Source organism: Dipodomys ordii, unplaced genomic scaffold, assembly GCF_000151885.1.
Source record: "Dipodomys ordii isolate 6190 unplaced genomic scaffold, Dord_2.0 Scaffold36, whole genome shotgun sequence".
Classification (NCBI taxonomy): Eukaryota; Metazoa; Chordata; class Mammalia; order Rodentia; family Heteromyidae; genus Dipodomys; species Dipodomys ordii.
Genome location: NW_012267252.1, coordinates 1,811,732 through 1,837,532, shown reverse-complemented (window position 1 = coordinate 1,837,532; position 25,801 = coordinate 1,811,732). Strand labels below are relative to the sequence as shown.

Genomic DNA, 25,801 nt, shown 5'->3' with positions numbered 1-25,801 from the left:
CAGCAAACACCAGCTCTTCAGATGGCTTTATCCTTATGGGCCAATCATTCTATGGTAGGGAAAGAGATCAATCATTCTTTATGTGCCTGTACTATCCTAAGTATCCCACGGCCTGGAAACCTTGGGATGAGGTTTTCTCCTACTGTTCTGGCTCCACCTCAAAAGAAACAGACTGTATGCTCATTAGCATTCTTCCCCCTCCTACCTGCTTGATTATTCATCCATTACTTAAAGGAGCCAGCGGTCAACAAGGCAATGATACACACATAGGACAAGGTTGCCCTCTAGTGACCAAGAAAATCCATCCTCGTACCCCTTGGGACAAGATGACCCTTTGATAGTTCTGGGGTATGAAGCAGTCAGTGCAATTATTATATAGTCCCTATTAAGAGAGGGGAAAAGTCTGAAGGTGGCTCAGTGGTAAAGTGCTTGCCTTGCATGCATGAGGTTCTAGGTTCGATTCCTCAGTACCACATAAGCAAAAAAAGCTGGAAGTGGGAGTTCAGGCCCCACAATCGGCCAAAAAAAAAAAAAAATCAAAGAGAGAAACATTTCTACAATAAATATTCACACCAACGCCTATGTATGATTAACAATAGTATTATGTCAATGTAGACTCAGGTCAGGCTCTGAAATAAGTTATGAAAACACTTCACTTTTCAGAGCACTGGGACTTGTACTTTCCTCTACTAGGGAGAGGTAACTTCAGGGGTTTCCACAACTCTGCAGAAACACAGGTTTCCTTGTCCTTAAAAATGCACTCTACCTTGTCTTCCTGCCCCCAAAGAATACCAGCCAAAAAGGTCAGAACTTGATTTGTTATTCATACATTTGCATTGATTTAAATACATTACATACAATTTCTACAGTGCATTAGAAGACCAATAGAGGGCAGCAGCAGCGCACAGCCCACCCTCCACTGCCAGAGAAGGGCAGGCAAGTGGGCAGGACAGCTATTCTAGAAGTGTCACCCAGAAGCCTGCCCAGGCACTCTGAGCCTCTACCCCTCCCAAAGTCCACATTCAAGGCAACCTGAGTACAGGCTTCAAGGGAGAGAAGAGATGGGCCAGGAAAGGACCAGCCTACACTCTTGCCTGCAGGCCTAGAACTAGGCTCCCCCTTAAATTGGACCCAATTTCCTTCAAGTTGCAGGGCTGGTCTGGAGCTGGACAGTGCAGATGAGGCTGGTGAAGCATTAGGCTCCTCTTCAGGCACCCCTGGCTCTCCTGAGCACCCCAGTGGGGAGCCTTGCCAGCAGGTTTACATGATGTGTCTGTGGAGAGTGATGCACACCTAGGCTCCTTCCTGGCTTGTGTGGTCAGGAGGCAACTATTCTCTTAAATCTGCTTCCCCAGGCCAGAGTCCAGGTGGGCGGAATGGGACTGTCAGGACAGGGCAGGTGGTGGCGTAGTGTCTGTCCACAGGGCATGCATATCTAGGGCTCAAACTTCCTGTCAGCTGGGTGAGGACAAGCTGACTCTTGAGCTGGAATGGACGGCGAGGCAGTCTGGCCCGGTTCACAGGAGGGCTGAAATTTCTGCTATGCCTCCTGGATGGTGGGAGGTGGACAGGCAGAGGAGACACATAGCAATGGCCCTCGCTCCCTTTCTTTGGCTGTTTTCAAACCTTCAAGATAGTTTCTTTTCAAGGCTGATTGACCAGTCGCAGGATACAAGAACCACAGGTGTCCACAGCACAGACCATGAACACAGCTGCCCCTCAGCCATAGGTGACTCCCTTTTACTCCCTCCTGAGGCCATTCTTTGCTTTGGTGTAGAAAGGGCTTGAACACCTGGCAAGGGGGGACAGCTGGGAGAAGACACATGGAAGCAAAGAGATACACACTGAGCTGGGCAGGCACTGGGGACGATTTGCAGATCTCTCTCCTTTGGGCTCAAACTTTTTCAAAAAGCCATGAAGAAACAAGCCCAGGACAGAAGCCAGGGAGCAAAGGGAAACTGCCAATTAGGAGACAGAATCCCAAGTCAAGCTGCCTCCACCACAAGCAGCAGTAACATTAAAGAAGCCCAGGGACCTGGTATCCTGGCCTCTTAGGAGCCAGTTTATTCCAGAATACTCCCAGAGACCCACCCCCAGAACCTAAACTGAACTCCTAAGTCAAAAGAGTTGGAAAAATATATGTAAAACAACAAAAACAAGTCTGAAGAGGACTAGGACTCAGGAAGCAAGGCTGGGATAGGTCCATTCATGACCACTCCCAGCTCCCGGCATAAACTTAGGCCGTGTGGATCATCTTCACAGGCAGGGAGCCAACTTCCCATTAAAACAGAAACACTAAGGCTAGCTCTCCTGCCTCTGCTTGAATGACAGCAAGCCATAGCATGGCAGAGAACAGAGAGCATCTATAAATCACATGTAGAACTGCTGGAAGGGCAGAGCAAAAGCTGCCCTCCACAAGGAGCCAGTACTGCATGATTAAGAGGAAAAGGGGAAAATTTGGCAAAGATGGAAAGGTGAGGCTTCTGTCCCAGCACTGTGAGCCACCCAGTGGCCCTCTGATTGGTTCATGGGAGTAAGTACCCAAATGTCTGGGTCGATGCAAATTTTGAATTCAAGGCTTCTGACATGATAGGAACTGGATTCTGCTACAAGCATTGAAATTTGTTTTGTTTTGTTTTTCTTTCTGATGCAGAATATAATAGGGAATTGCAATGAAGCAGGGTGTCAGGGAAGGAGGGACTTTCCCAACCTGCCTCCAGGAGGCCGCTGTAAGGGCACTGCTCCTCTGCAGCCACCTGGACTCCCTGCTTGGAACTCCAGCCTCCCCAGCACTGGGAAGGGCCCAGGAGCACTCTCGTCCCTGATTGTGCTTCTCCCTGTGGGTGGGAAAGCCCCAAGGGAGGCTTCGAACAGGAGGGAGGACTCTGAAAGGCGATGCTGTCCACAGACTTCTCTGGCTTCCTTGTACCTAGGTCTCCAGGCTTCCTCCCAGCCTCTGTCTCACACAGGTTTTCCTTTGCCTGCCTCTAAGGCTACCACCATGAAAAGAAAGGCTTCCGACTCTGAAAGCTCTGTGTGTAGGACTCGCTAGCAGACCGCTGGTGGGAACGCGCTGTCTCGACAATCACAGGCGGCATCTGGACGAGGTGCAGGGGACTCTTGTTGTCTTTCAGTGCCTGGGTCAGATTTAGGATCTGCAATAGGAAAAAGAAGGGTGAGGGAAGGGCCTGAGCTGTACAGATCTGGCCTCTGGCAGGAAGAACAGCAGACAGAGCTCTTCTACAAATCAATAAGAAATAATAAACACCAGTGGAAAATCATGGAAACTATAATAGTAGGAATATAAATGGGCATTAAGGGGCATATGGTCACTTTAAAAAAATACAGATGAAGGGCTGGGAAGGTGGCTCAGTGGTAGAGTGCTTGCCTTGCATGCATGAAGCCCTGGGTTCGATTCCTCAGCACCATATAAGCAGAAAAAGCCAGAAGTGGAGTTGTGGCTCAAGTGGTAGGATGCTAGCCCTGAGCTGGAGAGCTGAGGGACAGTGCCCAGGCCCAGAGTTCAGGCCTCATGACTGACAAAAAACAAATGAAGCCTCTCATGCCTGTAATCCTAGCTACTTAAGAGGCTTGAGATCTGAGGATCGCAGTTCAAAGCCACCCAGGCAGTTAAGTCTGTGAGACTCTTTTTTTCCTTTTTTATTTTTATTTTTTTTTCCCAGTTGTGGGGCTTGAACTCGGCCTGGGCGCTGTCCCTCAGCTCTTCAGCTCAAGGCAAGCATTCTACCACTTGAGCCACAGCGCCACTTCTGGTTTTCTGGTGGTTTACTGGAGATAAGAGTCTCACAGAGTTTCCTGCCCAGGATGGCTTTGAACCGTGATCCTCAGATCACAGCCTCCTGACTAGCTAGGATTTCAGGTGTGAGCAACTGGCACCCGGCTATGTGAGACTCTTATCTCCAAGAAACCACCAGAAAACCAGAAGTGGTGCTGTGGTTCAAAGTGGCAGAGCTATAGTCTTGAGCAAAAAAAGCTCAGGGACAGCACTCAGGCCCTGAGTTCAAGCCCCATGACTGACAAAAAAAATAAATAGTAATAATACAAATGAGAAGCTGGGCATAATGGCATGCACCTGTGGTCCCAGCTAAAGCAGGAAGATCACTTGAACCCAAGAGTTGAGAGACCACCCTGGGGTACTATCTCACAACAAAAATGAAAACAAATGCTTCCTTTTTTTTTTTTGCCCTTGTTAAGTAAAGTTCATAACCTTGGAAGTGGAGAGAGTTCAAAGAAACAGGCACTGTCCTGCATGCCGATGGTACTGGACAAGGCAGAAAGGCAAGCTGACAAAGCTTAAAAATGAACAGATCCTCTCGCATTCACACACAGTGAGGATAGTCTTAGAAGAGGAACACAAAAGTGCAATGCCTATGTGTCTCTGATCATATAAAATAGTGTTTACTGAAATGACCTCCAGGAAACAGAAATGAGATTTTTTGGTTTGGTTTGGTTCTTTTTTCTTTTTCGGACTGTTCAACTATACGTACTTTTCTTATTGCCTGTTTAACTGAAATCACTGGCTATATCTCAGAAGATGGTTGAAGATGCACTGTCTTTCTATGCCTGCCATTTAAAAAAATCTCCTTTCTCTGCCTCTTTATTTGACATTGGGGGTGGGGTGTGTGGCTGGATCAACTTCAGACTTCTGGACTTTGGGCTTGGGGTTTAAAAGCCCAGTTTTGTAACCACAGTCAATAGATGAGTATTTATTATGTGCCAGACTGTTTTTACTTAACACTTGATATGTACTACCTCCTGCAATCCTCTATGAACTGTGTCAAGAATTATTACTAACCTATTATAAACAATAATTGCTAGGGTGTCTGACTCCAGAGCCTAACCTTAATCACCAAGGCACGTAGCTAGCCTTGAGCAACTAGAGAACACAAGAGTGTTGGTTAAGTTAACAATAATGTATCCACCAAAAGGCACTGGGAAAAGCACACAGTGCTACTAGATACTGTGGAAGGGGTGGGAGACGGGAGGGCTACCTTCCCTCACCTATGTATTACAGGGCAGTGTCACAAATATGTATGGCATAGACTGAAAACAGGAGCTTTATATATCTTTTTTTTTTGTCAGTTGTGGGGCCTGAACTCTGGGCCTGGACGCTGTCCCTCAGCTCTTCAGCTCAAGGCTAGTGCTCTACTACTTGAGCCACAGTACCACTTCTGGATTTTTCTGTTTATGTGGTGCTAAGGAATCAAACCCAGGGCCTCATGCATGCAAGGCAAGCACTCTACCACTGAGCCACCTTCCCAGCCCGTGGAGCTTTATATATCCTTATATATCTTCTCAACTCCCTCCCAGGGAGATGGTAACAAGACACCTGAGGATGTCCTAGGCTTACCTGTCCTCTCATGACAGCAATCTGCTTATGGAATTGGCCCCTGTCAAAACCAGGATCTTTCTGCAAGAGAAAGGAAGAACATTAGAAAGGAAAAAATAATGGCATCTGCAGGGAAATGGATGGAACTAGAGCAAATCATTTTGACTTCGGTAAGCCAAGAGCAAAGAGACAAATGGCACATGGTCTCCCTGATACGTGGATCATAAAGCCAAAATGCAAGGAGATATGACATAGTAAACAAGACTCAAGAAACAAAGGATTTCCACTCATTTTGTGTATTATTGCTAAATGATTCCATGTTCTTGACCACACATACACACACACACAAACACACACACACACACACACACACACACACCCCTACCTACCTGAGGAAAGCTAGGCAGAGGACACAGAATCAAAGGAAAATGGGAAAACATACAACAGAGGGGCCCATCAGCTGCACTAGAGTCCAAGGCAGTGATAGGAGGGAGGGAATGAGAGGGAAAGAGGGAACAGCTTACACTAAGAAAGGAAAGAAATGTAAATATCACCTGATATGGAAGAAATAGTTCATAGAATTCACAAACTTTATAGACCATGATAATGACAATTTGCGTTGTGAAAGTTAAAATGTGTTTGTGACTTTAAGAATCACTATTCCAACAATACTGTGAAACATGTGAAATTTATGTCATCACCTAATCTAAATAAAAAATTATTTTTAAAAAAGTCAGAAAAAGTCAGTACCCACATGGAAGTCTCACAAGAACCCGAACCCATTTTCTCCCCAGAGTAGAAATTTTTGAATACAGGAAACCTACATAAAAAGCTTAGTGAAGTCAACTAGCACCATAAGAACTTCCTCTCTTACAAATGTAGAAATACACAATGAGAAAATTCTTCATTTTCCATAACTCACTGTGGGCATCAGTACTCCATTTATAAGAAGTGAGTGCTCTATGGACACAGTACTACACCTGTCACAGGACACATCAGTGTGATCAATCCATCAGAACGGATTTTTTTTTTACCCAAACCCATCCAAACCAGATCCTGCTGCTCCCCTGTAGAATCTTACACTTCATTGACTAACTCACATCAGATAGGTGCTTAGTCATTCTCTCTTGGCTTGAGCCAGGACCAATTGGAAAAGACAGAGCCGGGCGCTGGGGCTCACGCCTGTAATCCTAGCTACTTAGGAGGCTGAGATCTGAGAATCATGGTTCAAAGCCAGCCCGGGCAGGAAAAGCTGTGAAATTCTTTTTTTGGGGGGTCCAGTCATGGGGCCTAAGCTCTGGGCCTGGGCACTGTCCCTCAACTCTTCAGCTCAAGGCTAGCGCTCTACCACTTGAGCCACAGCGCCACTTCCGGCTTTTTTCTTTTTGTTTATGTGGTGCTGAGGAATCGAACCCAGGGCCTCAGGCATGCAAAGCAAGCACTCTATCACTGAGCCACCTTCCCAGCCCAGCTGTGAAACTCTTATCTCCAATAAACTACCAGAAAACCAGAAATGGTGCTGTGGCTCAAGTGGTAGAGTGCTAGCCTTGAGCTAAAGAGCTGAGGGACAGCGCTCAGGCCCAGAGTTCAAGCCCCATGACTGACAAAAAAGAAAGAAAAGACATTAGAAATGCCTTCTTCCATATGCAGGAGGTTCCTAGGACTAACCTTGAAAAGTTCATAGAGGTCCTCCTCTAAGTCCTTGACGAAGTTAGGGTCAGATATCTTTGGAAGAATCAAATCTTTGATCTCTTGAGAAAATGGAACTTTTGCCTGGGGCAGCCAGGCCCAGTAAAAAGGATCTGAAAAGGAGAAAACCAAAAGTAAGTTCAAGCCATTATCTGTGTCTTTTACCATTAGAAGACTTTCAAAGGGAGAGCCCCTTCTTCCCTGAGATATAACAGAAGATAAAAACAACCACTTTAAGGTGCTGCTAACCATAAGTACTTCGCTAGTAAGTAGAGAAATCATGATTGAAACCCAGATCAACCTAATCCCAGAGCACTTTTCCAGATGTGACATGACCTCCCAGGATGCAAGCCTATCCAAATGCAACTAGTTGCCACTAAGATACTGAAATGGTCCAGAAAATAAAACAAGTGCTTCAAAAGGAAGCTAGATATAGACAATTTGCTCCAGGAAAGTTAGAATGAACTTGTGACTTTAAATGAGCATCATTATTCCACAATACTGTGAAATTTGGGAAATTATGTAATCACTTAATCACAATTAAAAAAAAAAAAAAGAACCTGGGGAAGGTAGGGAGGGAAGGGATGGTAGGGGGAAAACAATGGAGGGGATAACAATGCTCAATAGGAAGTGTACTCATTACCTTGCTCATGTAACTGTAACCCTCTGTATAGTATCTTTACAATAAAAAATTAAAAAAAAAAAAGGAAGCTAGAGATTTCCTCTTCGTATTTCTCCACCTTTCCATTCTCAGAATGGAGGAAAGGGATATCATCAAGGAAAGACAGGGCATACTGATAGCGGCTTATCTAGAGACTCAAACAATCAATTATGAAAACACAATCCCAACAAAGAATAAGGGGAATGCAAAATTGACATGAGAAAACTCATCTTTATCCTTCTAATTTCTCCCCTTCCTGCTTCCCTCTCTTTCCTTTCTTCCTTCCTTCTCTGCTTCACTTAACTAGGTGAGCATTCTACAACGGAGCTACACCTCTAACACTATGCTTCTAATTTCTAATTACTCATATTGCTATAGTGGGAATAGTAACAATGTATGGTAATATATAATAAATACATACTAAAAATATATGGTAAAAAATCATATAATGGTTTATATTATAGCACAGTTGCCATGTCCTGGCTGTGGTGTTCGAGGCCTGAGCTGCAATGGTTCATTAATTCTTAGAACAATTCTATCACAGAGGTACTACTATATCCCTTGCACAATGAGACAACTGGGTCCAAGCAAAAGCAAAGCCAGACCCAGAGGCCTTCAGACTTACATGCCCTCCAGGAGTCAGGATGCTTCAACGGGAAAGCCAGCCCATTGTCTATGGCAGCCACCTTGATAACAGGCTCCTTCACCACCACCCAGTCTGTGTCCTGCAAAGCAAGGAGACACTGATTGCTAAGGGAGTCCATCTGCCTTAGGCCCTTTACAGTAGTAGTAGCAGCAGCAAAGCAACCCATCTTGCCCCCCTCAGATAGCAATCCTTATTTAACTTATTTGGAGCTACCATATTGTCATTTCTATATTGCTATCTGACCTAATACATTTGTGGCACCTCTGACCTGTCTGTACAAGGTTTTCAGAGTCTCTTTTTTTTCCTTTTCCTTTTTGTTGAGACAGCATCTCGAAATGCTGCCCACGATGGCCTTGAACTCACGATCCTCCTGCCTCAGTCTGCTGAGTGCTGTGATTACAGGTGTGTGCCACCACGCCCGGCAACAGTTGCTTTCTTATCATGGAAAAGTTGCACTTCCCCAGGACTTGCCACAGTCCTTGCTAAGAATAATGACAAAAACAAGAATAACTATAAGTCATTCTTCCTAGTGAAAAGCAGTGAGAATCTTGAGAATAGAAAATTAGAAAGGTCTGTATCATCTGGACATTTTCCAGTTAAAAACCCCAAAGAAGATACGCTGGCTGCTTTTCCATAAGGGAGCTGATTCTGCTTCAGTGAGACTTAAGAAGGAAAAGGACAAGAGCTGAATGTGGGCAGGCCACTTGGGACAGCCCACGTCACAGATCCTAATGCTACTGGGTGGCATCATGCTCCCTTCATGTTCATTCCTGCAATTACAGGAACAGGGACTACTGTGGTGCCAGAACACTTGCACCAGAATCCTCTGGGAACTGTTATTTTAATTTTTTGACTGGTCCTAGGACTTGAACTCGGGGCCTGGGCTCTGTCTTATGCTCAAGGTTAGAGCTCTACCACTTGAGGTACTGTGTCGCTTCCAGCATTTTTTTGTTATGTGGCACTAGGAATCGAACCCAGGGCTTCACCAAGCACTCTACCACTAAGCCACATTCCCTGGTTTTTTTTTGTTGTTGTTGTTGTTGTTTGTTTTTTGTGGGGCATGGGGCATGAACTCTGGGTCTGGGCATCCTTCCAGCTTTTTATGTGTATGTGGTACTGAGGAATTGAACCCAGGGGTTCATGCATGCTAGGTAACCACTCTACCACTAAACCACATTCCCAGCCCCCCCCTTTTTTTTTGTCAGTCAGTCGTGGGCTTGAACTCTGGGCCTAGGTGCTGTCCCTCAGCTCTTCAGCTCAAGGTGAGCTACCACTTGAGCCACAGTGACTTCCAGTTTTCTAGTGGTTAATTGGAGATAAGAGTCTCATGGACTTACCTACCTGTGATGGCTTTGAACTGTGATCCTCAGATCTCAGCTAGGATTGCAGGCGTGAGCCTTGGCACCTGGTTATTCCCAGCCCTTTATTTTAGTTTTTATCATCATTAAATAGTTACAAAAGGGAGTTGTCATTTAACAAAGCTGTTTATGAACACAAGGCAAGGGTTGGGTTTTATTTTTTGTGTGTGTGGGCGGGAGGGGGGGAGAAAGAGACTTGGACTCAGTATCTGACACTTGCTTTCACTCATTGGCTGGTGCTCTACCACCTGATCCAGGCCTCCAACCCTGGATCTGTTACTTTATTTTCTTTTTGTTAGTCATGGGCCTTGAACTGAGGGCCTAGGCGCTGTCCCTGAGCCCTTTTGCTCAAAGCTAGTGCTCTACCACTTTAAGCCACGGTGCCACTTCTGGTTTTCTGGTGGTTAACTGGAGATATGAATCTCAGAGACTTTCCTGACTGGGCTGGCTTTGAACCATGATCCACAGATCTCAGCCTCCTGTATAGCTAGGATAGCAAGCATGAGCCACCAGTACCTGGCCTGGGTCTGTTATTTTAAAAGGTATCAATTCCTGAGTTTTGCACCAGACCTGAACCATTAAATACTGGGGAAACCTGAACAATCTATACTATGTGGGTATTTTTGGTCTTGATTTCTACAGTGGTATACTGAAACTCAGGGCCTTACACATGGTAGGCAAGCATCCTACCACAGAGATACAGTTCTTCTAATGAGTCAGACAAAAAAAATCTTGAGAGCCATTCATAAGGAGAAGGAAGTAAAACCACTGTAAGTAAAAAATGGGGCTAAAGGTTTAACTGTGGTAGAATGCTTGCCTAGCATATGCAAAGCCTAGATTCTAACCAGTGCTACACAAAAGGGGAGTGAGAAGGGGGAAAAGGAAGGAAAAAGAGAAGAAGAGAAAGAAAAGAGGAACAGGGGCTGGGAAGGTGGCTCAGTGGTAGAGCGCTTGCCTTGCATGCCAGAGGCCCTGGGTTCGATTCCTCAGCACTACATAAGCAAAAAGAAAAAAGCCAGAAGTGGCGCTGTGGCTCAAGTAGTAGAGCGCTAGCCTTGAGCTGAAGAGCTGAGGGACAGCGCCCAGGCCCAGAGTTCAGGCCCCACGACCGGACCCAAAAAAAAAAATTTAAAAAAAAGAAAAGAGGAACAGGAAGAAGAGGAGGAGGAAGATAAGAATGAGAAAGAGGAAGAAGAGGAGGAGGAGAACAAAGTAGAGGAAGAGAACAAAGAAGAGGGGAAAAAGAAGGGTAAGGTGGAGGGAGAACGAGGCAGAAAGGGGAGAGAAATAAAAACCAGGCTCACTCTCCTCTAGGAAGCCTGTTAACTGTTAAAAGATAGTTAAGCCAGAGTACTTAGGAGACTGAGATCTGAGGATCATGATTCAAAGCCAGCCAGTGAAGGAAAATCCATGAGACTCTTATCTCCAATTAACCACCAAAAAGCCAGAAAAAGACTTGTTCCTGAAGTGTCAGAGCACCAGCCCTGAGTGAAAAAGCTAAGGGACAGCGTCCAGGCCCCGAGTTCAAGTCTTAGTAATAGCCTCCAAAAAAGAAAATTTAAAAATATATTTCAAACTTGAGCCGGGCGCCAGTGGCTCACGCCTATAATCCTAGCTATTCAGGAGGCTGAGATCTGAGGATCACAGTTCAAAGGCAGCCCAGGCAGGAAAGGAAAGTCCATGAGACTCTTAGCTCCAATAAACCAATAGAAAACCGCAAGTGGTGCTGTGGCTCAAGTGGTAGAGTACTTGCCTTGAGCTGAAGAGCGCAGGGATAATGTCCCAGCCCAGACTTCAAGCCCCACGACCAACAAAAATAAATATGTATGTATATATATTATATAAATATATGTAATATATTACATATTATATAATACATTATATATGTATATGTGTGTATATATATATGTGTGTGTATATATATATATATATATATGTGTGTGTGTGTGTATATATATATATATATATATGTGTGTGTGTGTGTATATATATATATATATATAAAAACTGGGAGACAGCGAGGGAAGGGGTGACACTGGCCAAAAAGAAATATTCTTTTTTTTTTGGTCTGTCATGGGGCTTGAACTCTGGGCCTGGGCGCTGTCCCTGAGCTCTTCAGCTTGAGGCTAATGCTCTACCATCTGAACCACAGTGCCACTTCTGGTTTTCTGGTGATTAACTGGAGATAGAAATCACATGGAGTTTTCTGCCCAGGCTGGCTTTGAACCATGCTTCTCAGACCTCAGATCCTGCATAGCTAGGATTACAGGTGTGAGCCACCGGCACCAACAAGAAATACACTCTTTACCTGACTCATGTAACTGTAACCCCTCTATAAATCACCTTTATCATAACAATCAAAAAATTTAAATAAATTTAAAAATATATTCAAGAGCCAGAGTATACATCTCTAATTCCCGAACTCAGGAGGCTAAGGCAAGAGGATCTCAAATATGAGGCCAGCCTGGGCTATCTAGCAAGACCTTAAGTCTGTTTTTGTTTTTGCTTTTTTGGTTATTATTTTGTTTTAAAAAGACATGCAAGCTGGGCACTGGTGGCTCACATCTGTAATCCTAGTTATTTCAGCAGGCTGAGATCTGAGGATCAATGGTTCAAAGCCAGCCTGGGCAGGAAAGTCTGTGAAACTCTTATTTCTATTGAGCCATAAAAAGCTAGAAATGGAGTTGTGGCTCAAGCAGTAGAGCAATAGCCTTGAGCACAAAAGTTCAGGGACAGTGAGTGCCCAAGCCAAGTTAAGCCCCACAACCTAACGAAAAAAAAAAAAAAAGATATGCAGGCAGCAACAGCAAAGTGGTGAAGGATGAGAGAAATGAGGGAATAAGAAATGTAGAAATGTACACGATGCTGGGCACTGGTGGCTCCCGCCTGTAATCCTAGCTACTAAGGAGGCTGAGGTCTGAGGATCACAGTTCAAAGCTAACCCAAGCAGAAAGTCCATGAGACTCTTATCTCCAATTAACTACCAGAAAACCAGAAGTGGCGCTATGGCTCAAGTGATAGAGCACTTGCCTTGAGCTAGAATTCAAGCTCCACAACCAACAAAACAACAACAACAAAGAAACGTCCACGAGTAGCTTTCCTAAAACTTTCATTCTGTTGAATTGTGGTCTGTTGTTAAGAGTCCCATGGTTTTAAAAAAAAGTGTAGATATTACTTGTCCACTTAATGTAGAACTTCCCAGGCCTTTTCTATGCTACTATGCAATGTAAGACTCAAAAGAATAGAGTACATATGTTCCAAACTTAGCTGATTATTTTCTTAATGCTTTTCTAACATCAGTCAGCAAAATACTTAATTTAAATCCTGTGCCTCCAAGATCCTTCTGATCTTACGTGACCTAACTCTGACCATTTTGTGTGTTTCTATACTATAAGGACACTCATTCTCACCCTTTTCTTTAAGATATAAACTAACCTCTTACCCGAGAGCTAGAACTATCCATGGGACAGTCATATTTAATCAGCCAATTGTCATTTCCTCGATCTGTGAACAGAAATTTAAAGTTAGCAGAAATAGCCAGAGTGACATTTAATTTTAATAATGGTAAGCTTGGTAATTTGAGCACCTAGGCCAATCCTTTTACAAGTACAACTACAAAAACTAGGAAACTAACAATTTTAACAAAAACACAATAACTGAAGAGTTGTGATCTAGGACAGAAAAAAAATACAGAGAAAGGACCCTCAAATATATCAAACAATAAGTTCAAGGAGTACTGTGAATCCCTAGTGGAATAAATACAAAGAAAACCACAAACAGGTGTATCACAGTAAACTGAAAACCAAAGACACAGAAAAAGCTTAAAGGAAACTAGAGAAGCCAAGCACCAAAGTCTCATACCTATAATTCTAGCTTAGGAGGCTGAGATCTGAGGATCATCATTCAAAGCTAGCATAGTTAGGAATATCTGTGAAACTCATCTTCAATTAACCACTGTAAGACCAGAAAGTGGAGCTATGGTTTAAGTGACAGAAGACACTGAGTTCAAGTCCCAGCACTAGCACAAAAAAAAAAAGAAAAAGAAAAAAAATCTAGAAAAAAAAGACTGTCTTCACAGAAGCAACAATAATACAGACAAAGAACAACTCGACAGAAAATATACAAGTCAATTGAAGACTCTTTTTGTGCTGGTACTAGGGATTAAACTCAAGTCCTGAGCGCTGTCCCTTAGCTTTTTTTTTTTTTTTTTTTTTTTTTTTTTTTTTTTTGGGTCCGGTAGTGGGGCCTGAACTCTGGGCCTGGGTGCTGTCCCTCAGCTCTTCAGCCCAGGGCTAGCGCTCTACCGCTTGAGCCACAGCGCCACTTCCGGCTTTTTTTTTTTTTTCTTTTTGCTTATGTGGTGCTGAGGAATCGAACCCAGGGCCTCAGGCATGCAAGGCAAGCGCTCTACCACTGAGCCACCTTCCCAGCCCCCCTTAGCTTTTTTTTAATGCCACAGCTCCACTTCTGATCTCTTGGTGGCTAATTAGCGATAAAGAGTCTCATGCATTTTTCCTTCCTGGGCTGGCTTTGAAGCATGATCCTCAGATCTCAGCCTCCTGAGTAGCTAGGAGTTACATGTGTGAGCCACTGGTACCAAGCTTACTTAAAGCAGCAACAAAAATAATGATCTAACCATTTATCCCAAGAAGTTAGAAAATGACAAAACTGTGATAGGTCTTGATACTATAAGAACAACTAGGGTTAGGCACTTGTAGTTCGTGCCTGTAATCCTGGCTACTCCGGAGGCTAAGATCTGAGGTTCATGGTTCAAAGCCAGCCAGGACAGGAAAGGCGATGGGACTCTTAGCTTCAATTAAACAGCAATGGTCAGAAGTGGAGTTGTGGGTCAAAGTAGAGCACTCACTAGCTTTAAGCACTAAAGCTCAGGGACAGCACCCAGGCTCTGAGTTCAAACCCCAGGACCAGCACACGTGCACACGGGCACACACACACACACATACACACACACTCGAATGACTAGGGATAAAAGATAAGCATTCTCTTTATGGTGTTTTGGAAGAGCCAGGTATGTTCTGTCTGGGACCAGGAAAGAAATAAGATGTCATAGCTCTAGGACTCAGCACACCTGGTAATCACACATGGACCTAGCTTAACCTGGAGAAGCATTCTCTAGAGACTCCCATAATGTGCATGACCCATTCAACACAGGAAAACCTCCTCTGACAAGGCATTCTGACCCCATGGCTGAGCCAAATCAGCACAGGCCATGAGACCAGCCTAGCTGCTCACCAGTGTTGCGAATAATGTAGTCCAACACCACCAACCGCTCAAACTGCAGGAGTAATTGCCGATTAGTGTTCTCAGGGAGAGGCTCTGCTTCAAACCGTCGCAGCCAGTAATCTGCATCTTTATAGCCTTCCACAAAGAGCTGGAATGAACCAACCTGCAACCAAGAGGAAGAAACAAAAGCATTTTTCTACAGCCCAAGTCCATCCATTTAGAGAAGGAAAAGGTTTCTAAGACTTTCATGCCTTTATTTCCTTTTAAGTAAAAGGGAAGGAGAATGTGAGAGAAATCATCCATCCAAGTTCAGGACACATCCTAATAGGCCAAAGGAATTAAGTGAGAAAGTAAGGTCTCTGTTCTTGGGAGAATTCTTTCCCAAACCATAGGCCCTTGACAGAAATGAAGAAGACTAAAACTTCTGGATAAGTTATTTTATTGCCCATGTATGTTTAGGCTTTTATGCACTTTGCTTCCTTACTTGAATGACTATGCCACTAAAGCCATCACCTCTAATGAGCCATATCAGTGCAATCTGTACCTTTGGTGGTAGCCCGATGCGGTTAAACCGCTGCCCAACTTTTGGCACTTTCTCTAGGGCAAGCCGCTTGCCCCTGGATTTCACTCGATCAATGGCACTATAGTTGAAGGTTTCACTGGCCAGGTATACTACCTACAGCAGAAGGAGAAGAGATATCCAGGTTAGAATCGAGTTTAAAGTTAGATGCTCACCAATATTTTTCCTCTTCCAGAGCAGAGAAAGAATGCACAATGCAACTTTTTTTTTTGGGGGGGGGGTTCGGTTGTGGGGCCTGAACTCTGGGCCTGGGTGCTGTCCATCAGCTCTTCAGCTCAAGGTTAGCGCTCTACCACTGAGCCACAGCGCCACTTCCAGCTTTTTCTGCTTATGTGGTGCTGAGGAATCGAACCCAGGGCCTCAGGCATGCAAGGCAAGCACTCTACCACTGAGCTACCTTCCCAGCCCACAATGCAACTTTCTTACATTAAAAGGTTTGGGCCAGTGGAATACTGTCAAAGTCATATATCATTTGCACAAAGTCACATCATTTGCAGGTTGACCCCCTAAAAAATATCCCGTAGTCCTTGTCCCAATCTGAGTAGCTAGAAATAAAGAGTTCTGAGACAGCAGAGCTAAACTTATGGAAGGGATCTAAGATCCCTTTATGACATGAGTGGCACAGATCTGGAAAAGCTGTCAAACAGACATGAGCAAAAAATAAACTGCAAGGCACGATGATATACACATAAATTTCAGCTACTCGGAAAGTAAAGGCAAGAGGACTTGAGAGTGAGAGTTTTGAGGCCAGCCTGAGAAAAGTTAGTGAGAAAACATGTCAAAACAAAATACAAATAAAAAGGCGGGGAACATGCTCAAATGATAGAGTTTGACTGGTATGTAAGAGGCCCCATCCTGAGTTCAGTCCTCAGTACCACAAAAATAAAAAAGGGGCAAGGGGAAAAGAGAGGAAAGTAGGAACTAGTCTTTCCATAGCGTCTTCAAGGCCAGGGGCTTTGGTTGTTGATATTTTGAATATCTGCCATTTTTGATCCTTCAAGAAAGGTAACTCAGGTGAATTTGCCATCTCCAAGGAAATCAAAGCCTGCCTCATGAACTGCAATTTACAAACACTACTACAATGCTTTTCCTCAGTTCTTCTTCCTCTACATGGCAAATAACTCTTAACTTGGAAGTACCAATTCCAACTCAGTCACAGCTGTCAACTATAAATGTTTGTCTCTGTTTTTGAATAACAGCATTTCCTCTGTGGTCTGATACTTGCTGGTCCTTCTAAGTTTCAAACTTGGAATTTAAGATTTTTGTATGTCACCATTTCTATATTAAATATAATAGTTAAGAATAGTAGAAAAAACTTCTTCATGCCCAGCTTCTTCTGTTGAGATGGAGTCTTATGATTTTTTTTTGGGGGGGGGCGTTGGTCATAGGGCTTGAACTGTGGGCCTGGGTGCTGTCTCTGAGCTCTAAACTCAAGGCAAACACTCTGCCACTTAAGCTACAGTGCCACTTCTGATTTTCTAGTCGTTAATTGGAGATAAGAATCTCATGGACTTTCCTACTCAGGCTGGCTCTGAACCATGATCCTGAGGTCTCAGCCTCCTAGCCATAGGCACCTGGCTCTTACGGACTTTTCTTTTTTTTTTTTTTTTTGGGTCCGGTCGTGGGGCCTGAACTCTGGGCCTGCGCGCTGTCCCTCAGCTCTTCAGCTCAAGGCTAGCACTCTACCACTTGAGCCATAGCACCACTTCCCGCTTTTTTTTCTGCTTATGTGGTGCTGAGAATCGAACCCAGGGCCTCAGGCATGCAAGGCAAGCGCTCTACCACTGAGCCACCTTCCCAGCCCCTCTTACGGACTTTTCTACAGCCTGGCCTGGAACCACAATCCTATTGTTCTCAAACTCTCATGTAGTTAGGATGACAAACATGCATCACCACACTCAGCTACAGGTTGAGAAGAAGAGATGTCTTGAGTTTTTCTGGCCAAGCTAAAATTAAATAATAATCCTGTTCTCAGTTTCCCAAACATCGAAAACTATTGCTATGAGCCATCCAAACCCAGCTTACAAATAATTATTTTGCCCAAGAACCTTAGAGGTGAAACAATTCCTTCTCATCTTTCCCTTCTCTCCCTCCCTCCTTTCTTCCAGTATTGACAAGGTTCCTAAAATGAATGTTCAAAGCACTGTAGTGAGTACTTTTTAACTTACAAACCTGAAAACTAAGGAATAGGAATGAAGGACAAAGAGCTTTCCTAAAGCCACTTTGCAAGTTTCTGCCATGAAAATCTTAGATCTCTTGGGCTGGGAAGGAGGCTCAGTGGTAGAGCGCTTGCCTTGCATGCTTGAGGCCCTGGGTTCGATTCCTCAGCACCACATAAGCAAAAAGAAAAAAGCCAGAAGTGGCACTGTGGCTCAAGTGGTAGAGCGCTAGCCTTGAGCTAAAGAGCTGAGGGACAGCGACCAGGCCCAGAGTTCAGGCCCCACGACCAGACCCAAAAAACAAAACAAAACAAAATAAACCCTTAGATCTCTCAAGCCATACAGCATCCTTTTCTTCCTATCAGATTTTAATCATTCTTCCCAACAAACCATTTTTTTTCACTATGAATAATCAAACAATCATCACCTGAAATCTCACAGAAACAACCAGTGAGTGAGAATTAGAACGTTACTATTTGAAACTCAACTGTAATGTGAGCCTTGTTTCCATAGTAACAGATGCTCTAATCAACTGGGTAGAATCCTGTAACAGGGATAGGGACGTGGGGGGAAGGGAGAGATTCTTACTGTTCTCCAGCAGCTGAATGTTAAGCTTGAAAAGTTCTGTCTCATCTCAGTCTCATAGATGACAAGTTTTTGCTGCTGGTTGACTTTCTGATGCAAAACATCCTCAGAAATCATTACGATTTGTGTGTATATATGTGTGTGTGTTTGTGTGCACACGTGCACTAATCCTGGGGGCTTGAACTCAGGGCCTGGGAACTGACCTTGAGCTTTTTGCTCAAGACTAGCACTCTACCACTTGAGCCACAGCACCACTTCAGACTTTCATTATAATTCTTTAACAGGAAAAGAGGAACATCAGGGGCAGGGGAAGAAAAGGGTTGTAATGTGATATTAATGATTAGAATAGTTCATAAAAATATCATAGGATAACATGTCTGTTCATGCCACAGGCTATGTGACTTACAAGAATCATTCTATGTAATCCTAATAGTTGCTCTACAAAACAAACTATTTCTTTTTCTTCAGGGAAGAAACTGAGCAGCCTAGAGCAATTAACTAACTTGCCCATGGGTCACATATATATAAACCTACAGAAGCTTAGTGTGGTGGCTCAGTACTTTCAGGAGGCTGAGATAAAAAGACTAAGTTCAAGGCCAGCATGAACTATACAGCAAGTTCAAGGCTAGCCTAAACTACATAGCAATATTGTTACACACACAAAAAAGCTACAGAGCCAGAATCCAAAGCCAAGCTTTCTGATCCTTAGGTACTGTCAACTCCAAAAGCACCAGCAAAGCAGGCAGACACAGAGCCAGGAGAACTCAATTATATGCAATGCAAAGGAAGGAAATTACAGAGTAATGATGAAGGTGTATTTCAAAGAGTTTCCAGAGTCTAGGAGGAGCCTAAGAGGAGAATTTCAAGTTAGGCAGGAGACTTAGGAGCATTACTGTACAAGATACTCAGAATGTGTGGTTTAAATATCTGCAGAGAGCAAAAACCAAGGAGGAAGGGATTGAGCTGTACAAAGCCAGGCAGAAAATTGGTGCCAAATGTCTAAGCCCAATAAAATACTCTTTCTATAGACCTAAAGTTGGGGGAATCTTTGGATTACTGCTCATTATTTAATATTCATTCTGTGACTCAACTAGTACTTAATAAACACTTAATATACATTTGGTATTTTGCTAGTTGCTAAGCATGGAATAAAAATCTCAAGAAAGATCAATCTCAAGAAGTGGTTTCTGGGCAGGGCGCCAGTGGCTCACACCCATAATCCTAGCTACTCAGGAGGCTGAGATCTGAGGATGTCAGTTCAAAGCCAGCCCAGGCAGGAAAGTCCATGAGACTCTTATCTCCAATTAACCACCAGAAAACTGGAAGTGGCACTGTGGCTCAAAGTGGCAGAGCACTAGCCTTGAGCTGAAGAGCTCAGGCCCAGAATTCAAGCCCCATGACCGACAAAAAAAGAAATGGTCTCTGTTGGTTGAGATCTGAAGATCACAGTTCGAAGCCAGTCCAGGCAGGCAAGTCCATGACAGTCTTCTTTTATTTATTTTTATTTTTGGTCAGTCATGGGGCTTGAACTCAGGACCTGAGAGTGCTGTCCTTGAGTTTTTTCACTCAGGACTAGTGCTCTACCACTATCAGCCACAGTACCACTTTTGGTTTTCTGGTGGTTAATTGCAGATAAGAGTCTCAGGGAAGCTGGGTGCCGGTGGCTGGTGCCTATAATCCTAGCTACTCAGGAGGCTGAGATCTGAGGATCACAATTCAAAGGCAGCTCCAGCTCAGGCAGGTAAGTCCATGAGACTCTTATCTCCAATTAACCACTAGAAAATTGGAAGTGGTGCTGTGGCTCAAGTGGTAGAGCACTCACCTAGAGCTGAAGAGCTGAGGGACAGCACCCAAGCCCAGAGTTCAAGCCCCATGACCAACAAAAAAAAAAAGAAGTTCCATGGACTGGTTTGAAGTTCAATCCTCAAATCTCAGCCTCCTGAGTAGCTAAGATCATAAGAGTGAGCCATTGGTGCCTGGCTCTCTCTTATCTCCAATAAATTACCAAAGAGCCAGAAGCATATCTTAGGCTCAAGTGGTAGAATACTAGCCTTGAGCAAAAGAAACTTAGGGACAGTGCCTAGGCCCTGAATTCAAGCCCCAGGACCTGCACACATACAAGTAGTCTCTGACTTCAAAAATTTATAAAGTAGCCGTTATATTGTTTAATCGCAAGGAAGCAGAAATAGTCAAACACCTACAGTAATTACAAACTGTTTTTTAAATACCCAAAGACAACAGAAGACAGGTTTAGAAGGAAGTTCATTTGCTGATTAATCTCCTTGTCCATAGTGTTTGCTATCTAAACCTTTAAGGAAAACTTCAGACATGGGTTTTTAACGTAGATACAGGATCCTAGGGGGAAAAATGGATGAACTTCCACTGGTCTATGAACCATTTCCTGAAATTATATGCAAAAAATATTGATTGCAAATATATAATCCCCCCTGAATAAGATCTATAGCTTCTATCAAATTTTCAAAGAAAGTTAAGACCCAGAGCTAGGAAGATGCTTCGGCATCCTAAGTAAGGGCATCATATCAGAGCTCCACTTAAGTGACTACTATAGCTCAGGTAATCACAAACTCCATGGGTGATGATGTGTCCTGAAGTGTTTGTATGCTGATCAGCATTTTCCTTCCCTTCACAACTCTTAAGAGTTTCAAGAAGCTTTTATGAAACCCATGAGTATAGGGGTTCTTAAAATAGTGTCAGCCAACTCCTTGAAGTTGTATGCAATCAATTATGTATAGCAACACTTTTATGGGGAAGGAGAATATGGCCCAAACCCTTCACCAGAATATCAACTAAGTCTGTAACACATGCAGAGTAGGTACAAATCCACTCCATGTATGAATTTCCCTGGATCTAGTACATCTATTTTTCAAATTTTTTTACTAGCTGGGGATTAAACCTAGGGCCTTATAAATGCTAGCAAGCGCTCAACCACAAAGCTATACCTCCAGCCTAGACCTCTATTTTGGTAGTCAGACAAGTCTCAAAATTCTACAGTATATGAGGTGGGTGAGGAAAATCTTCTAAGACTAAAGTCTTCCTTGCCAGACCTTGCAGAAGTGCTTTAGTTGACATCAGTTGATCTATTCTATACTGCATCTAAAGCCAGGTATAGTAGTATACTCCTGTAGTTTGACAGTAAAATCTTCTCTGAGATAAAGAAAGGAAGAAAGAGAAACAGAGAGAAAGAAAGAGAGAAAGAAGGAAAGAGAGAAAGGGAAGCAAGGAAGGAAGCAAGAAAGGAAGGAAACCATATATCAGTGGATCATGCCTATAATCTTAACTACTTAGGAGACTGAAATTAATAGGACTGTAGTTTGAGGTCAACCTAGGCATAAAAGTCCCCAAAACTAGTTGTGGGGGGAGGAAAAGTGGGAGAAAGACAAGGGAGGGGGGAACAATGTTCGACAAGAAATGTACTCATTACCTTATGTAGGGAACTGTAACCTCTCTGTACATCGCCTTTACAATAAAATTAAATTAACTGTTTAAAAAAAGAGCTAGTTACAATGGTGCTTAATGTAGGCAAATCATGGCTCAGGTACATATCTGGGCAGGAAGCAAGATCCTAATAAAAAGCAAAATATAACAAACAGAGAAAAGGACTAGAGATACAGCCGTAAGAATGCTTGCTTTAAGCCGAGCACCAGTGGCTCACATCTGTAATCCTAGCTATTCCGAAAGCTGAGATCTGAGGAGCACAGTTCAAAGCCAACCAGGGTAGGAAAGTCCGTGAGACTCTTATCTCCAATTAACTACCAGAAAACTGGAAGTGGCGCTGTGGCGCAAGTGCTGTGGCACCTGCCTTGAGCTGAAAAGCTCAGGAATAGTGTCCAGACCAAGAGTTCAAGCCCCATGACAAAAAAAAAAAAAAAAAGCTAGCGTCCTAGGTGTGGGGCCTTAATTAAAACTCAGTGGCCCTCCCATACACACACACAAAAAGGAAGGAAACAAGGAGAGAGGAAGAGAAAGAAAAGAAAGAAGCCAACTGCATCTAAATCTTTTTTATTTTTTTTTTTGGGGGGGGGTCCGGTCGTGGGGCCTGAACTCTGGGCCTGGGCGCTGTCCCTCAGCTCTTCAGCTCAAGGCTAGTGCTCTACCACTTGAGCCACAGCGCCACTTCCGGCTTTTTTCTTTTTGCTTATGTGGTGCGGAGGAATCGAACTCAGGGCCTCACGCATGCAAGGCAAGAGCTCTACCACTGAGCCACCTTCCCAGCCCCATGCATCTAAATCTTGGTTCAGCAGTCTAAGAGAGTAAAAACAGCTATGTTTTTACCAGTTTGGATTATCTGGGGTTCACAGATATAATCTCTTAGGCAACTGTGAAATTCCTGAACTTTGAAAGTCTACATGTGTGTCCCTTGAAAGATAGCTTTAGTCAGATGATCAAACCATGAGCCTAAATCTGCTACCTCCTCTGAAAGGTTTAAGAACACCAGAATAAATAGCTCCCACTGTACCCAAAGTCCCACTAATAGGACTTAAACCTCAAGCAAAACTTTGGCCAAGCACCAAGACTTTCTGCAAGTGAATCACTGACCTTTGTATGGGGTACAATGTTAAGTTCCAGTTTTTGGTCCACCAGGCTGGCTCCTGCCTCTGAAAGATAGCCCTGGTTGAGGACAAGGCAGTCACGGCCAAAGCAGCAGGGACAGCACAACTTCTGCAGCCATTTGGTCCACTTAGGATTAAGATGTCCATATGGCTCTTCATTCTTGGGTTTGAAGACAGCAATGATCTTCTACACAGGTGAAAGAAAAAGAGAATGTGAAAGGTGAGCTGGGGTCTGGGGTACAGCTCAATGGTAGATCACATACTTAGCATTTGTGAGGTCCTAGTTTCAATCTTCAGCACATGCATGTGCACACACACACACACACACACACACACACACACACACACACAGTTAATTACAGTAATCCCAGACCAAGTCAGCAGAAATCTTAAAGGAAATGACAGGGCACAAGCAGACAATTCCTGTTTACAGTCAGATAATGACTATTTTCTAGCTTGTAAGACACCAGTTCATTTGTACTTCTAAGAGACCCACTGCTAGGAAAAGATATGACCAAAGAAGATGCTAAGTCTCCTCATTCTTCTTTGCTGTGTTCTTCCTCTTTTCCTCTCTTTCCTATATAAGTACCTACCTCTAACTTTGTGCTTCAAACCAACAAAATAAATGGATTTGTACGTGTCTAGGCAAGATCCATAAGCCAACTTGATGACACATCTTAAGTCACAGGGAACAACCTTACGTCAATATAGTACTGCTTCCTTCCCTCCTGGGCAAGTTATACTGAATACATTGAAGGCTCTGAAATGAGGAATTAACTTACCATGATTTATAATGTTATCTTTTTTTATGTGTATCACTGCCCCATTTATCCTACAGCACACTTTTTTGTACAGTGTGATAAAAATTTAACACCATCTAATTCCAGCTTCTAAAGTGTATACATATACAGTATTACTTTGTATGAATTATGTAAATATTTCAAAAGGCAACTGAAAGAACATTAGTACTATGGAATGAAGTTAAGAAACTCCTTCATTGGTGGGTAAATTTTGTAAATCAGCCCTATTGACCCTATTATCTCTCTCTTGTATGTTTATAAGTCTTGAAATAAAAAGTTCAGGAAAGACAAACTAGAAAAGCAATCAAAGAGAGAAATCACAACAGAGGAAAAAATAATCTGCTACCTGGTTTGAATGGAGTTACTTTAAGGAATTCTGAAAGTAAAGGGGACATGAGACACCATCAACAATAAAACATTCGTCTCAAGATTGACAACAACAATCGTCAAGGGTCCTTTGAAATATGAGATGCTTATAAACAGTAGTCCTCCCTCCTGAATGCTCTCATCCACGAGGCCATGGCCCTTCGGGGTTGTTTTACATTTATTTTATTCTCTCCAGTTACCACAATGGTATATCAAAGGAAGAAAATATGCTAAACAAGTGATTCATCTCCATACCACATGAGTCTCTACTCCTCCCTCCACTGCCAACTCAAGCTCGTCAGGTTCCTAAGACATTTTCCTGTGACTATCACTTCCTGAGTGGCAGATCACAGAAGAGAACATACACCCATCTGTCATCATGGGAGACAAGGTGAGTCTTGGGGCTAGTTCCTTCAAAAACTCTTGCAAAAATTCAAACTCTCTTCTTCAATCCAAAAAGAATCATTTTTTTTCTTAAAGACAAACTTACTTATTTACTGGCAAAAATAAAATGCATATATTCATAAGTCTTCAGAAGTCATTTCATATTCAAAGTGGTTGGCAAGAAGCATCAGTATGCAGTCATCTCTGTCTGGCTTGCCTGGAATTCTGCCTCTAAACATCAATCAGCAGCAGCAACAGACTCAAGTAAGAGCATGACTGCTGAGTCTACTCCCAACTTTCCAGCCAGGAGAGTGACAACACAGGCAATCTGAAGTATGTCCCAGAGCTTGAGGCATAATGTAGAGCTCAACAGACTGGTTTCCCAGTGCATGGGAGACTACGGCATTTCATCTAACTGTTGGGACTGGAAAAAAATATCAGGGCTAGAGCTTAAATCCACTCAAAGAAAGAAGAAAATGAGGATTGAGACTGTAACCAATCATCACTTATAGACTAATCTCTTTCTTTCATACTCTCAATTTCTTTCTACCACAAGGAAAGCATTTCACTGACTCTTTTTTCTTTTTTAGTGGCACTCAGTTTGAACTAAAGGCCTTATGTTTGCTAGGCAAGCACTTGAATTTTTACCACTTGAATATGTCCCCAGGCCCTTATTGACTATTAAAGGCACTAGAAATTATGAGTTTATCAGTCACACAGGGGTTTCACTAAAGAATACTAGTGGGGTTAGGTAAATGAGAAAATGGTGTAGGGAAACAGAAGGGCTTTCAGAGGAATGGAGACACACATACCTTTCAGAGCAGGCCTCAGTTCAATTCAGTTTGGTTAACATTTGCTCAGGAACTAGTTTGTATAACTCTGCAGTGGGGCTTCCTAGACATATAACAGTCTCTAAACTGGGCAAGGTGGCTCAAGACTGTAAATCCTAGCTACTTGGGAGGTAAATATGGAGAGAGAAAAATCTGAGGCCAGCCCAAGCAAAAGACAAGTTTGAGAGCCTCTTTTTCAACTAACGGCTAGATACAGTGGCACACTTATCCTCCCAGTAACAGAGAAAGCAAAATGGCTGGGCACACTGGTATGTGCCTGTCTTCCCTAGCAACACAGGACAACTTAAGTAGATGGAATTGAAGCCCAGGCTAGCCAAGGCGTAAAAAGTAGAACTCTACCTTGAAAATAACCAATGGATAAAGGGTCTGGAGGCGTGGCTCAATTGGTATGGTGCCTACCTAGCAAGCACATTTGAGTTCAAATCCCAGTACTGCCAAAAAAATGAAAACAAAACCAGTAACAACAGCCTCTGGCCTAATTATGGTCATTTCACACAATCAACTGTTACTCAATCACCAAGGATATTCTCCTCATTCACAGAGAACAAATTCTAAAA

The 25,801-nt window shown here is 43.3% G+C and overlaps 1 protein-coding gene across 1 annotated transcript in view; it reads right to left on the bottom strand.

Annotated features, from left to right (window-relative positions):
* Positions 1–800: 800 nt before the first annotated feature.
* Positions 801–25,801, bottom strand: part of Pi4k2a (phosphatidylinositol 4-kinase type 2 alpha) — a 36,857-nt gene continuing 11,856 nt past the window's right edge. Inside the window, exons 2-9 of the mRNA XM_013017837.1 lie at positions 22,830–23,030; positions 15,493–15,624; positions 14,958–15,111; positions 13,147–13,208; positions 8,326–8,425; positions 7,019–7,152; positions 5,372–5,431; positions 801–3,155 (exon numbers count right to left, since the gene is read on the bottom strand). Coding sequence (XP_012873291.1) covers positions 2,994–3,155; positions 5,372–5,431; positions 7,019–7,152; positions 8,326–8,425; positions 13,147–13,208; positions 14,958–15,111; positions 15,493–15,624; positions 22,830–23,030 — 1,005 coding nt within the window. The 3' untranslated portion in view covers positions 801–2,993. The remainder of the gene's footprint in view (positions 3,156–5,371; positions 5,432–7,018; positions 7,153–8,325; positions 8,426–13,146; positions 13,209–14,957; positions 15,112–15,492; positions 15,625–22,829; positions 23,031–25,801) is intronic.